Here is a 15,093-nt window from a genome sequence, read left to right as displayed (position 1 = left end):
TAAGAAGGCAACTCTACAAACTTGGCCTCTAATAACTAGTAAGAGAAACGAACAGCAGCTGCTTGCATTTTAGGATAAACTTAATTTTTGCTTATTGGTATGTGGACTGGTTCTGACATAGCTCTTTCTACCCTAGCGGAGCATTCAAAGAGCTTTATAATGACTGTATATGACATGTAACTCTCATAAATCAGAAATGTGTTGAATGTGTATGCATATAAGAGACACTTGACTCTTAACATCAGTTAAATAAAAAAGGACTGTGGGATTGTTTCATTACCGTATCCATACTCTGCAAAAACTTAAAGACTGCTTGGAGTGTAGGTATAATAATATGGCACCGTTAATGGGTTAATAAAATTAGTAATACCTTATTCACAGGACTGGAGCAGAAGTTATTTTAATGTAAGCTTGCAAACTGACATTGGACATATGTTACTATGTGATGGACGACAAAGGGTGAGCTGGCCTCTTCTTTTTCAAATGCTGCAGTAACATGGTGAACTGTCATCTGCATTGTGTGTGCATGCATGCACACAAGCCATTGACGCTAGGCTAATGACTAATCGGCAACAATACAGCTGGCTAAGCTTAGCTGTTGTGTAACTTTATCTGTAGTCATGTAATTGTAATATAACTGCATTAATTAACTTACAGTTGTTTTTTGGGGTTCTTATCTTTGTCAACAATCAAAAAAACGTGTTGGTGATCTGCTTGAAAAAACCAGATAGTTATTTTTTGATTGTGTTCCTGTGTTAATGAATGGTTTTATTTGAGTGTCACTTAAGGCTGCACGATTTTGCATAAAATGAGAATCGCGATTTTTTGGCTTAGAATTGAGATCACGATTCTCTCACGATTTTCTTTTCCAGTATAAATATTTATTGCGCTTATTAACTGCACATCAACTTCGCAACAGTTGAAACTGAACATAAAAACAATAAATGTCTCACATTTTGTCGTTGCCGCAAAATGTTGTACTGCTTGAAATTCCGTCTCCACCGTTGCTCGACACTGCGTGTATAGAGCAGGTAGTGCAACAATAGAAAAATAGTTGCGGGACGGCACTGTGTAGCGTTTGTCTAGGGTGTTGATCATTTTCCTAAATCCCTCGTTTTGCACAGTGTTGATGGGAGCCATATCTTTGGTCATGTGATAAGTGATAGCCTCCGTAATTTCTTTGTGCCTGCGGGAGTTCGACGGGTATAGGGAAGCGCTGTATAAGGTTCCCGTTATTGATGTTTGGGTGGTTGACCGGGACGGATTTTCTCCTGTCACTTTCTCCTCATCCCTGACGTGCTCTCCGTTGTTTTTTCCCTGCTAATTTTAACATCACACGGCACAGCTTCTGTATCACGTGGTATAAGGCTCCGCCCTTGTCATTTGTTGAGCAGGAAGAGTGAGCGCTTGTTTTCATGCAGATTACGTCCCGGATCAAAATGCGGTACAATCGTCGTCGTCTTTTTTTTTTTTTTTTTTTAAATCGTTGTCATTTGTAAATGAGATCGCACATAAGTATGAATCGAGATCGCGGTTTTCTGACAATTAATCGTGCAGCCCTAGTGTCACTAACTCTGAGTGTTTCCTTATCTCTGAGGTGAAGGGAGTTTTTGGTATTATAGACGAGTGTGAGTTTGTGCGTCTGTGTGTGTGTTTCTGTCCATTCATGTGTAAATATAATGATGAGTTATTGATTTATAACAACCAGGATTGAAATAAACACATCATTGCACTTCATATTGAGCACTAATTCCACTGTGCCAAGTGGTGCTGAACAGATGACCTGATGGTTAAGATGTATCAGAGTTTCTAAATCCTAAAATAATGCTATTGAATCATGAATTCGTTTCTAGACAAATACACGATGACCTAAAAGTTTAACTTGGTCTTTTATCAGCTTTACTATTCCTGGATCCATCATGAGTGAAGCCATACATCATTAACGCTTATATTGCAGGCTAGAAGCCCTGAAGTAATGCCGCCTTGACAGGACATAACTTTGCTCTTAGGGGCTTTTCAGAGTGAAAGCTTCTGATATATTCCTCAAACTAATCATATCACTCTATTGTGCAAGTTCAGCTGCCGTCAGACAGATAGTCCAAAGGCAGTCTCTGACTGGAGTGTGGAATGAGCAATTCTGCCCATGTACGTTCTCCCTGGCTTCAGATGGGAGTGTATAATTATGTACAGCAAATGTGTCACCAAGATATAAGCAGCCAAATGTTTCTAGTCCCTACTTGCCTGTACAAGCAGCAATGATTGGTTATGCTCTTGCCCTCTAAGCTGAGTGACTTTAATGTATTCTTTGTTTCATTATTTTGTCTTAATTATGCTAAAAGTAGGATGTTATTCTTTTAGAGGTGATCATTTTGTTTCTATGATGATATCACTTTTGATACAGTGCAGTGTTTGGTACTTTACACTGATAGCTAAATGGTTTTTTAATGTTGTGAAAGAATCCATAACTACAGTGCTGTGCAAAAGTCTTAATATATACCCTCAGATGTACTCGTAATTGTTTTAAAGGTTTTTAAGGTCTTTGAAAGTTTTTCTTTGTGCATTGGCTGCTTTTTTAGTCTTGTCTTTTTACCTGAAAATCTTCAGAATTGTTACTTTTGCTAGTTAAGGAAGCTAACTCAAGGGATGAACCCGTGTTGTGTCTACACAAAGATGGAAACATACACAAAATAATCAACAGCAGAGATCTTGTTTTAATAATTTATATTTATATTTGTTATCAATTTTTCCTTTGCATCTATTATTAAAAAAATACCAGAGAGAACACCTTTTGACAAACATGAAGCAGTAATCTGTGCACCAAGGTGATTCACAAAGAGCTATTTACTAAAAAGTTGGCACATCTCTGCGCGATGTATACTGTGTCCTAAAAAATGTGCAACTGGACAAGTGGAGGACAAAAGAAGACTTGGCAGGCCTGCAGACTATCTGCAACAGGTGAACAGTATCTGAAAGTCATGGATCTAAAAAAAATCCAGCAATCAAACCTGACACAGGACCTGAAAAATACATTTGATCCTTGGGCAAATGTACCTATCTACTGTTCACCAAAACCTAATCAGAAATGCACTCAGTGTAAGGGTGGCTCTCAGAAAGCCATTCATAACGATGGGAAAGAAGAAGATAAAGACTGGTCTAAATCAGTGGCAAAAGGTCTTATGATAGCCATCTGTAACACACAATGAAAACTGTAATGGTTTGTGGTTGAATTTCAGCCAGTGATGTTGGGAATTTTGTCAAAATCCACGGAGTTATTAACATAGAAAATTGCTGTCAGATTTTGATCCACATGCAGTACTATCTGGAAAGTGTCTGATTGGCAAAAGCTTCATTTTTCAGTGTGACAAGGATCCCAAACACACTGCCAATACATTAAAAGCCTACCTGGATAGAAAAACAGAGAAAGGAACACTATCAGTCATTGACAATCCTCCCCAGAGCCAGGACCTCAACAAAAACAACATAATCCTGTAAAACACTGAAGTTTTACTAATACAGTTAGATGGACTAACAGTATTAGTAAAATATATCTGTGTTTGTGCGTTCCTGCAACATTCCTGCAAAAGCACTGATGGATATTGTCAGTGGTTGCAGCCCAAGACAGGTACTTGACTGATGCTGCACACAGTTTAGCAGTAATAGAATCTAGAATGAATAACCTCATTATTGTTGTGAAGGTCCAAATTATGAACGAAGCTTGGACTATTTGTCATCTTGTTTTCGTTCAACTTTTTTCCTTTGTGCAAAACCAGCACAAGTCATACTCCCTGCATTATTATGGAATGTACAGAAACATTATTATTCAGAAAAGAACCAAAGAAAGAAGATTAGTGTAATTACATTTTTATAGGATTGGGAAAATTGCCCATATTGTGTTTCAGTATTACACTGGGTACCATTTGTAAAGTGTTTAGATAACAGTATGTTTACAGAGCTAATAATACAGTTTTTGACAAGATCTTCTTTTTATGCATAGGAAGTCCCGTATCTCTCTCTCTCCCCCCCCCCCCCCCCCCCCTTTGTGATCCTGATTTGCAAAGTGTTGAGATCAGAATATTATAAATCACAGTAATATAATGCTCCCCTATATAATCCCATACTGAAACCACTATCATCTCAGTGGCACTGATCACCATGCCCAGAACAACTGAACATCTCTGCCATCAAGCCTTGAGTAGTAATTATATTACTGACTTATTATACACTATATGAACTTGAACCCAGTAATTACTCATGACCTCGTTACTGTTTACATAAGAACATTATCAACATTTCAGCCAGATTGGTGCTGAATAACACAGTAGGGTTTTCACTGCTATTATTTCATAGTCATTTCCAAGGACCAAATGAATAGAAATAAAAATATGTATAAAGTGGGTAAAATGAACTGAAATGTTACTTAATGGTAATAAGTATTTTATATAAAAGAGAGGGTTTAGATGCATTATTATGCTACCATATCAGTGGCATAATGTCATTAAAATTACATAATTACTACTAATTATCACATAATAGCTATCAAAAATATCCTCTGATGGTTGGCAGTATGGCTGTGAGGGGGTTTCTTGGACTGTATTTGGTTTTGGAGGCTTACATAATACAGTGGCTTATGAATGTATAAAGATTATAATCAGCAAGCCCTGTAACAGATACTAGGTTGTAGCAGTTTTTAATGTTTTAGAATAATAATAAAATAATACATACTGGATCTTCCTATTATTTTTGGTGTTCTCATTATCTTTAATTGCTGGGATGTGCAGGTTATGTGCCGTAACCTCAGAAACAACGATGACCATACACCATAGCAACAAGCAGCAAATCAGTGTGTTCAGTAAGTTTTATATTTTCCTCTCCTGTTATGAAGGTGACTACTCTGGTGAACACCAGCAACAAAGGGCCATCCAGTAAGAAGAAGGGACGCTCTAAGAAGGCCCATGTCCTGGCAGTGTCTGTTGAGCAGGCTACCCAGAACTTTCTCGAAAAGGGAGAGCAGATTGCCAAAGACAGCCAGGACCTCAAGGAGGAGCTTATTGCTGCTGTGGAGGATGTTCGTAAGCAAGGTAACTGTTTGTGCTTTCATTTTTGTTTTTAAATTGTGACTGGTCAGATAACAAGATTGTTAGTGTGTGTAATTCCTTATGCTTATTCACTGTTAGACATCTAGTAAATTTTTCTAGATCATCAATTTCTAGAACATCAGTTATTGTCTTTAACCTCCTAGGACCTGGCATCCACATATGTGGACATAACACTTTGGGTTATTTAGACCAAAATATTCAATTTTGCTCTACAAGGGCCTGATATCCACTTATGAGGACATTATACTGCTACTGTTCTATCAAAATTTTAAATGAATATCCTCATATGTGGCTCTTATTTTTCCTAAAAATAAAAGTAAGGTAAAAAAAAATTGGTATTTCTTTGTTTTTACAATCATTGGGCAGAATGATGAAAATGATGAATGATGAAGAGAAATTTAAAATGCATGCAGTGGAAGAGTTCGGGTCTTAGGAGGTTAAAATATTTTTTCTTCAAAACACTTTAAAAGACATAAAAAATGTTCCTTTATTTCCAAGCATCCAGTTTGGATATATTTACAATGGAATGGAGACTGGGTTGTTAACCTGTTTATTCTCTGTAACATATGAAATCAAAATCTCTGTCATTCATTCTGCTTGAAGTACTTTCATTTACATATGTTTAACTGAGCATCCGTACAGACCACATCTCTCCAGGTTGCAGCTACACATGACACTACTACAGATGAACAGTGAGGAAGTGTGAGATGCATGTGGAATTCAGAGTGTAGTCACATTAATGTTACTGATATGTAGTTGACAAAATCATTCCAATAATCAAAAGTAGTTCTGTATGGGTTATTTAAGGTCTCACTCACACAGGACTATAGACTGGTTGGCAACCACCTGGCAACCTTTAGTTGGTGGGGAAAAATGTGTATTACTCGACTGAATGATTAATGGAGGTTGCTTCCTGCTGCTGGGTGAAATCAGTTGCAAGAATGGTGCTACACCCCAAACCTACTTACGATTACTTTGCCTACTAGCAGGAAATCACAAGATTGAGAAACCAAATGCAGAAATGAAATGAAGGAAGACTCAATAAACAGTCTAGTAATGAAATCCATAAACAAAATAACATAAATGCAGAGGCAGGAGTAACACGAGGAACCACACTGGGAGTTTAAACACACAATGTGACAAAGAGAAGACAGCACTATTTAAGGCAAATGAGAAACACTTGGATAGCAAGACAACGAGACAGCAGAAGTCAAACTAGACATGACATGCTCAAGACTATCTGCTATCTAAATAAAACAGGAAATCACAGACTAGCATACTCAAACTTGAGCTAGAAAGACGCATCGGGGAAGGCTAGAAAAATAACAGAAAACAACAAAATCACAGATCATCGTAGTATCTGGTATAACCATTAAGTCACCACAAAAATGGTGTTGGGAAATGGCTTATGCTAAGACACTGTATTAATTTACAACACCCATGTTCACTACTATTATGACTGAAATAAGGACCCCTACTGACTTCTCTTGCTGTGTAAGTATTAGTATTCTAGATGAATAGGGAGCGTAATTGACATAAATGTAATGTTTTGGGAAAGTATTAAGTGTTTTGAATGTCATAGCAAGTCAGCTGTCTGCTCAACTTTAGATGAATGGAGAGTTAAAAGTGGCAAGCCAAATCCATTAAATATAGCAGATTAGTACCCATTAGATTTAGGCTTCACTTGCAGTGCGTGCAGCCTCACGAATGTAATGAGTCTAGTTCTGGAGTTGTTTACCCTAAAGTCATGCATCGTTAAAGCTTCGACTGTCTGTAATGTTGAGGGACCTTGCTGAATTTAAGGGTTTTATAGATGCCCATTCTCATTAACGATTTGAAACTTAGTCGCTGAAACTTCTGCATGGATGCAGCGCCTCACTCGAACAACAAATCATACTCTACTTTCTGGCGGCTTACACAGATGGAGCAATGTCACAGTACTTTGTAGTTCTCCGAAGTTTATTTTCTGTGCGGAGTGCAAGTCAGTGAGCCTTTATGTGAATCAAATGTTTGTCCCCAGAATGGAATTGGATTCCCTGTTCAGAAACCACATCAGCAGAAAGAGCAAATGGAGCTCAGCATATGTTGTGTTGTAGCCGTATTCCTCATCCTGCTCTGTCAGCGCGTACTTGGCTGCTGGTACTGTTGAATATTGACTTGACTGCTTTGGCACACCGCTCTTCTGAGGTGTGAAATAGACTGTTACCATACAGGTCATCACCACAGCTGACATCAGAAGGTTCAAGATTAATCTTCTCGCTTGTTAGGCATGCAAAATGAAGTGACAAGGTGTGTTAAAAAATATTCTTGGACATTTAAAAAATGTAGGACATGCTTTCAACTAACACTGCAGCATTTTTGTGTGCAAATGGCCATATTTATACTGAAGCAAATTTACAGTCCTTTCTGACGCTTAGAAAATATGTCCCTGAAAAGAATATTAGACTAAAATACTTACTTCCTGACTTTAAGAAAATAATAGGACGTCAGTACTAATACCCCACATATTTGGTAGGTTGTATATAAGTACTGTACATACCAGGTCATCAGGGAGAACAGTTCATATTAATAATGTTAAACTTATGAGCATGAGGATATGCTATGTTGTCTGTATCCCACAGACTAAAAAATAATATCGCAGTTTAAGTGACCTTTAGCAGCTGCTGGAAGCGCGCCCCTTTGAAAGGAATTGTCTGCCTAGTTAAAGTCATTGTGAATTATAAAATGGTTTTAAATCTGTCATCGCCTCATCAGGCTCCTCTCAATGTGACCTCAGGGTCCCAGTCCCCTTCATCTTGTCATAAATTAAATTAGAGATGCTGATTTCAGACCATGGAGGGGTTCAGTAATACGCTTTTCTCTGTCACTCTTCACTGGGCCAGACAGACGTATGGCACTACCAGTATCATCATGAGTTCATTTGCAGTTCTGTGTGTGTGTCCCTGTGTGTGTGTTTAGTTGAACACATGCTGTGCATGTTTGTGTTTAACATGCTGAGTTCTGTTTATCTGATTATGAGGTTTTCACTCTGGCATAACATAAACAACTTTGTTTACTCACTAATTCTTATTTATGTTAAGAGAAGTGGTTTGCCAGTTTTTGCCTGTTGCCAGGTTTCTCCTGATCCAGGTGGAACATGTCTAATTATTTAGAGTACCAATGTTTGCATGCATGTGCGTATTCAGATTCATTAATGTTGGAGATGTGGGGGATGGGTTTTGCTCAGAAATATGAGCCATATACATACTAGTATATTGTCTGTACTACCCGGCCTAAGCTGAAATGTCTAAGGCTTACTGTGGTTGCCATGCTAGCAAACTACTTGTTAAGTAGCAGTAAAACTTTGGAAATTTCAATGTAAACTGCAGAAGGAGAACATTTGTCTTCAAACTAAAAGCTGGGTCTTTTGAAATGGAAACTGTGGGTGACTGCAGCAATCAGTTAGCAACCAAAGCAATCCGAAGGTGGTTTTTGGTGCAGCACCCTTTTTCTGATTGATTTAACCAGCAAGCAACTTCTCTCGTGACTGGTTGGGGAATACATATATTTGCCTAGCAACTGGAGGTTGTCAGCAGGTTGCAAACTGGTTGCTAGGACAAGCTAAGATAAGATAAGATAAGATAAGATAGAACTTTATTAATCCCTCGGGTGGGTTCCTCTGGGAAATTCGATTTCCAAAAAAGCACAGCACCGACAGAAGTTACAGAGTTATACACACACACATATATATAAATACAGAGACAATATAAATAAAATATACGAAGGGGATAAATAGAATAAATAGGAATAAAAATAAAAATAAAAATACAAGTGAAAAATACAAGCTGTTTTAATAGAGCGATCGTGGCTCAAGAGTTGGGAGTTCGCCTTGTAATCGGAAGGTTGCCGGTTCGAGCCCCGGCTTGGACAGTCTCGGTCGTTGTGTCCTTGGGCAAGACACTTCACCCGTTGCCTACTGGTGGTGGTCAGAGGGCCCGGTGGCGCCAGTGTCCGGCAGCCTCACCTCTGTCAGTGCGCCCCAGGGTGGCTGTGGCTACAATGTAGCTTGCCATCACCAGTGTGTGAATGTGTGCGTGAATGGGTGGATGACTGGATATGTAAAGCGCTTTGGGGTCCTTAGGGACTAGTAAAGCGCTATATAAATACAGGCCATTTACCATGTAGTTTTTCTGACAAACTGCTTCATGACCTCTGAGCTTTATGAGAAGAAGCGTAATTACACTTAATCTCCAGTCAGTTTTAACAATATGGGTGATGAGAGTCTGCACACACAGATAATATCTTACTCTCTGCTCCACTTACTGTTTTCTTTTATCCATTTTGCAGGAGAAACCATGCGTATTGCCTCGTCGGAGTTTGCCGATGACCCGTGCTCCTCTGTGAAGCGTGGCACCATGGTGAGGGCTGCCCGCGCCCTGCTGTCTGCTGTCACTCGCTTGCTCATCCTTGCTGACATGGCTGATGTCATGAGGCTGCTGGCCCACCTTAAAATTGTAAGTGCAGTTAACACCCAACCAAGTATACTTCTTGGTTACGTTGTGATGGAGCTGTACTTAGAACTGCAACACTTTAAATATATATATATGTGTAAAAAATACCCACTCTCCAAATCTGTACGTGGTTTTAAGTTTGCTTAAAGAAGGTCAGTAAACGAAAAAGACTTCCTGTTGGTGTACAGTCCGTGTAGTCAGTGCAGACTTTTATAACAACCTCTGCACACATTTGCATTTAGATAAGGGAATAGAGGAGCATCCTGGAAACGGACATTATAGCATAGTGTGATGAACTACTCTCAGTGTAGTCATGTGAAGAACGTGAGCTGTTCATTCACTTAGACAGTAGCTCTGGGCTTTATAACTCGAGTTAATACAGTGTGCCAGAAAGAATGGTATGTATTTGGTATAATCTGACTCAAACTCATGCCTGCATCCATCTGCAGTCACTCATTTTGTCCCTGTCTCACAAATGCACAAACACTAAAAATCCTTTTTTCCAGTCTCATTCTTCAGGCCCACATAGGGACTTAACTCAAGCCTGTATAAGCCCCACCATCAAAGGCCACTTAACATTATCTCTGTCTCTTCTCCCGTTTTCATTACATCTTCCGCAGCATTTTTAACAGGGATAAACAGTTTATAGTTAGGATATATCAGAAAGATGGATTGACACTTACTGAAATTACACAACTACTAAAAACACATTAGAAATTACAATTACAGAAAATAAATGCTTTAACTAATATTGATTATTTAAGACGTTGTCTACTGGTTTGTGCACAAAGTTTTTGAAAGACTGTGTGCGTATGTGTGTATCAGGTGGAAGAGGCCCTGGAAGGAGTAAAGAATGCTACCAATGAGCAGGATCTGGCCAACCGGTTCAAAGAGTTTGGGAAAGAGATGGTGAAGCTTAACTATGTGGCAGCCCGGAGACAGCAGGTACCTGGAATTCCAATGTCTCATGCTCTTTCAGAAAAATAACGTGTCTCTCTTGGATAAAAGGTCCTCCAAGTGTCCGCCGTTCTTCTTCTGTCTTGATAAACGAGGGAATGTCACAGTTGAAGCCTCAGCCTGTAAAATATTAGAAACTCGAACTCAATTCAAAGCTTTAATCAATCAGATTGCAAGCGTTGTGCAAACAAATGTTGCTATAATCTGACATCACTCTCTAGCAGATGTTAAGTGTTTGTTTCAGACAGCAACCAGTTTAATCTGTTTTGCATTAAGGACATTTGTCTCATTAGAGCCAGCTTTAATACATCCAAATTCTTCATGCCATGGAGTAAAATTGAAAGATTGCATAGGATAGGATAAAAAAAATACAATAGCCAACACACATTGTTTAAAAATGTATTGTAAAATTCATCATTTTAAAGTCAGAAATATTATACACATTTCTTTTTGATTTTTGGTCATTAACATTTAACACTAGAATTCACAGCTGTTGTAGATTTGTAGCCACATTTGTGTAGTCTCCTTTGTAATGTTTTGGCAAATTATAAATGGTGCGGATTATTAGTGTGTAGGATTTGTTTTAGCTGGGATGTAGAGTAAGCAAAATCTCTGCACCAGCGCTTATTTGATCCTGGAGAATTACACATCAAAGTGATTTTTAATATGGTCCCCAGTGTGACAAAAAGCTTATAGAGGATTTTTTCCTGCATGTGTCATGTTGGCAAGCGCCCATGCTGCCGAGCTGAACCAGAGCAAAACACTGCCCAGCTCTATCGTTGCTGATCTGCTGACGCTGCCTTAACTTTGTGAAGTTGAAACAATACCAGTTCATCAGATTCAATTCATCAAATGGGACATGAACTTGTTTTTTAACAATATAGTTCTCCAACTGTGACCTGTTCCTCACACTGTTTTCAATTTCTCAAGCAATACTCCAGGGTTTTGCAAGTTACATTGTTATTATCGCTTGTCTGAAAATCAAAAAAAACCCTTTGCTATCTTCTCAGGAGCTGAAAGACCCCCAGTGCCGAGATGAGATGGCAGCTGCGCGTGGGGCCCTTAAGAAAAATGCCACTATGCTGTATACGGCTTCTCAGGCCTTTCTGCGCCATCCAGACGTGGCAGCCACACGGGCCAATCGAGACTATGTGTTTAAACAGGTCCAGGAGGCCATAGGAGGCATCTCAAGTGCTGCACAGGCCACCTCACCCACTGACGAGAAGCATGGCCATGCTGGCATTGGAGAACTTGCTGCTGCCCTTAATGAATTTGATGTAAGTCAACAAGCATTTTTGTACTGCTTTAAAAATACAAGACTAAACCATACATATATATATCACGTCTCTAGTACAGGACAAGGCTTCTGCATGATATGTTGATACAAAGAGTACTGCGTGATATAAAAGGTTGGGTGTTTATGTGGGCAACTTCTTACAGGTTATCACTGATGCTATGACTACATGGACAATAGTTATTATGTATTTTACCTTTCATTTTGACTATATTTTGACAAAAAACTCACTAGAATATTCTTTCTTTCAACATATAACTCAAAATAATAATAATCACGCACAGCGATGGTTAATCATCTTTATTCAGATTATACACAATCATAGGCCCAATTATGGCCAGAAACCTCCATGAAAAGCATCATCTGCTGCCATCTAGTGGCCAGATGTTAACAGTGCTGTATTGCTGGATGGGCTTTTTGCATCATGTCCTTCAGATGTTGAAAACTATCAGTCCTCTTTTTTTAAATTCCCTGAAACATGTTCTGACAAAAAATATTAACTGGGCTTGAAATCCAGGAATAGTGAGTCACTAAGCCACTAAGGAATAGGTTTAAGGACCCTTATTTAAGGATAAAAGTATTATTCAAGCTTGTGCCATCACGATCAGGATCACACTGTCTTCACATGTAGATTTACTGAAAGGTATATTGCGGTACACAGTATTTAACACATAGCTTTAAGACATGAAATGTTGCAGTGTGTAACAAATTTATTAGCAAAGCCACCCAATGTAAGGTTTATGACACAGCTGCCTTAACTTAACAGTACTGGTAATTACCAAAATAATATTAAAATAATATTCTTAATATTTTTTTGTATTGCTGAAGTCGAGTCCAGTGTTTTGACTCAAATTTGGATACAAACAAACATGAATTCAGTTTATTCTTTGCCATTAAACCAGCTTTGGACAGATTTCTGCATCAACATATGGTGAATTTAATATTTTTCAGTTTTCACTCACAGCTACAACAGTCAGAGTAGAAAAGCGCAATGTTCCACTTACTGTGTACATACAGTTATGTTAATTAGACATAAATAAATCCTATTAAAAAATTCCTTTCTTATCAATGAATGGGTTTTATTGCTGTCTGCATAAAATGTTTTATCATTGATTTAAGTAACTATAATCCTTGACAGTATGAGTCCCAAAAGCTGAAAGAATTAACTAACAAAATCTCTCTCAAATCTCTCAAATCTCACTTAATCTGCTTATCAAAAAACCCATACAACCATTAAAAATCCCTGCAGTCTATTACCTATCACCCAGTACACTAATGATAAACCATTATACCTGATAATGTACGATTCTGCTCGACTGTATTTCTCTGTTTGGTGTTACTGAGCTGACACAACAAGTTAGTTACCTGACAGAAAATCATTTTTTCATGATGAAAGAATATTTAGCTTTGGATTTGTTTTTAATATATTTATAGAAGAAACAAACTGTTAAACTTTACAGCTTCACCCTTTAGGGGCCTAAGATATGCAACCTTATGTGTAATATTATTTAAATACAATTTAGACTTTAAGGATGACAATTTGGTTTGACCCTTCAGAACGGGAAGTGCAATAAACAATGGCCTTTTTAGATCCCACAATGTTGTTTAAAAAATTTACATTAGAAAACTCTCTGTGTAAACTGTCTCCTTAAATGTGAGGAGATAAATCACAATAGACCCTGTGGAATAAAAATTGACTATAATTATGCATTCTCTAATCTCGTTAGCCCCACTTTCATATATATTGTTTGATGTATTTTCAGGGAGATTGTGTTCCATGTAGGGCTTTGAGTAATCAACATTTAACTCGGAGGAAGTGATCTACTCTAGCTTATGTCTTTAAACCCACACTTACATGTTGGAGCTTTCTCTTCCAATTTGATTTATATTTCCAGCTCTTCTTTATCTCTTTGGCAGCTCAGGTTTCCACCCCTTCAAACAAACTGTGTGTGTGTGTGTGTGTGTGTGTGTGTGTGTTTCCACAGTAAATGAAATATAGTCCCCCAAGTGCCATTTTCAGTACTTTCTTTTGGCCCCAAATATTGCTGGTTTGCATTGTGTTAGTGACACCTTGTGGTAACAGTTGGGAATTAAAAATGCAATGCAGCAGCTTTGAAGAGAACTGAGGGTGAAACACAGGCAGCTGAATATTAGAAAATAAAGCTGTCTTGTGCTGAGGGATTAGACAGAGACCTATATTTTAGTTTCTTCTGAACTTCCTATCCTATTATTTTGCACAGGGCCATGGCCTAAAGTAATCACATTGACTGTGTTTTTATGTAAAACAGTAGGACTTTTTAGAACAGCAAAAGACGTGCATAATTCGATTCTATTCGGCAGGCAGACAGCCAGCAGTTAAATGAGACAAATTGCCCTTTGCTAGGCCCTCTGTGCTGCCCGAAGCTGGTGCATGTTTAATTCCTAACTTACAACAGAGACACAGACTATGGTAAGGTCCTCTCAGAATAGTAATGAACTGATATACTAAGCTATGAGGCGAGATGCTTAAAGGGTTTTGCGTATGCACATGCAGCACATGTTTAGTGCGAATATATTTAATAACGGCTTGTTCTGAGCGGTAAAACACATGCACGCATACCCACAATACTGTATAGAATATTCAGTTTATATATTCTTCCAATGCAAAAATAGCTGCACATCTTTTTTTTTATACAGTGATTAACATTCATTCCTGTCGGTGCGCATGTGTTTTCGTGTTTCCTGATTTTATCTGTTTTGGAGAGATAGTCCCCGTCTTGACTCGCCATTGATCGGCTTCTAATCCTTTGACTCTTGTGCATTGGTTTGACACATGGATGGAAGAGCAGACTGTAGCACTGACTGCTGTGACAGATATACGGTAAAATGTCTCTTTCCAGTGGGTGGGTTTTTGGAGGAAGGGCTGCAGTATAATGGTACTCATTTCGTTTCACTAATGGATATGAGTGACTACATATAGACAAGTTGTTCCCTCTACCAGAGAGATCATAATTTTGCCTAGACTATCAGCTTTGACTCATTGATTCTGTACTCAGTTACCGCAGTTTCCCACAGTCTCCTTTTAGACACTGACATTATGAAATAAAGGTAATTTGGTCGCACAAAAATGTAGATATATGACTAAAGGGTACAGTGATTTATATCAGTCTCACACTGACTTTTGTGTGGTCTCTATAACATTGACTTTCATTTTGGTTAGAATGAAAGTAGAGTACCCTTCATCTCTGCCATCTTAATTTCAAGAATATGTAATTAC

At 38.3% G+C, this 15,093-nt stretch overlaps 1 protein-coding gene across 1 annotated transcript in view; it reads left to right on the top strand.

The window, feature by feature from the left end:
- Positions 1-15,093, top strand: part of ctnna2 (catenin (cadherin-associated protein), alpha 2) — a 373,909-nt gene that overhangs the window by 57,792 nt on the left and 301,024 nt on the right. Inside the window, exons 3-6 of the mRNA XM_085459281.1 lie at positions 4,883-5,078; positions 9,423-9,589; positions 10,412-10,531; positions 11,554-11,820. Coding sequence (XP_085315407.1) covers positions 4,883-5,078; positions 9,423-9,589; positions 10,412-10,531; positions 11,554-11,820 — 750 coding nt within the window. The remainder of the gene's footprint in view (positions 1-4,882; positions 5,079-9,422; positions 9,590-10,411; positions 10,532-11,553; positions 11,821-15,093) is intronic.

Source organism: Copadichromis virginalis, linkage group LG6 (genome assembly GCF_057382275.1).
Source record: "Copadichromis virginalis isolate Kocher_CV1m ecotype Utaka linkage group LG6, C_Virginalis_male_GT1.1, whole genome shotgun sequence".
Classification (NCBI taxonomy): Eukaryota; Metazoa; Chordata; class Actinopteri; order Cichliformes; family Cichlidae; genus Copadichromis; species Copadichromis virginalis.
Note: the sequence above shows the minus strand (reverse complement) of the source record. Positions and strands in the feature narration are given on the sequence as shown.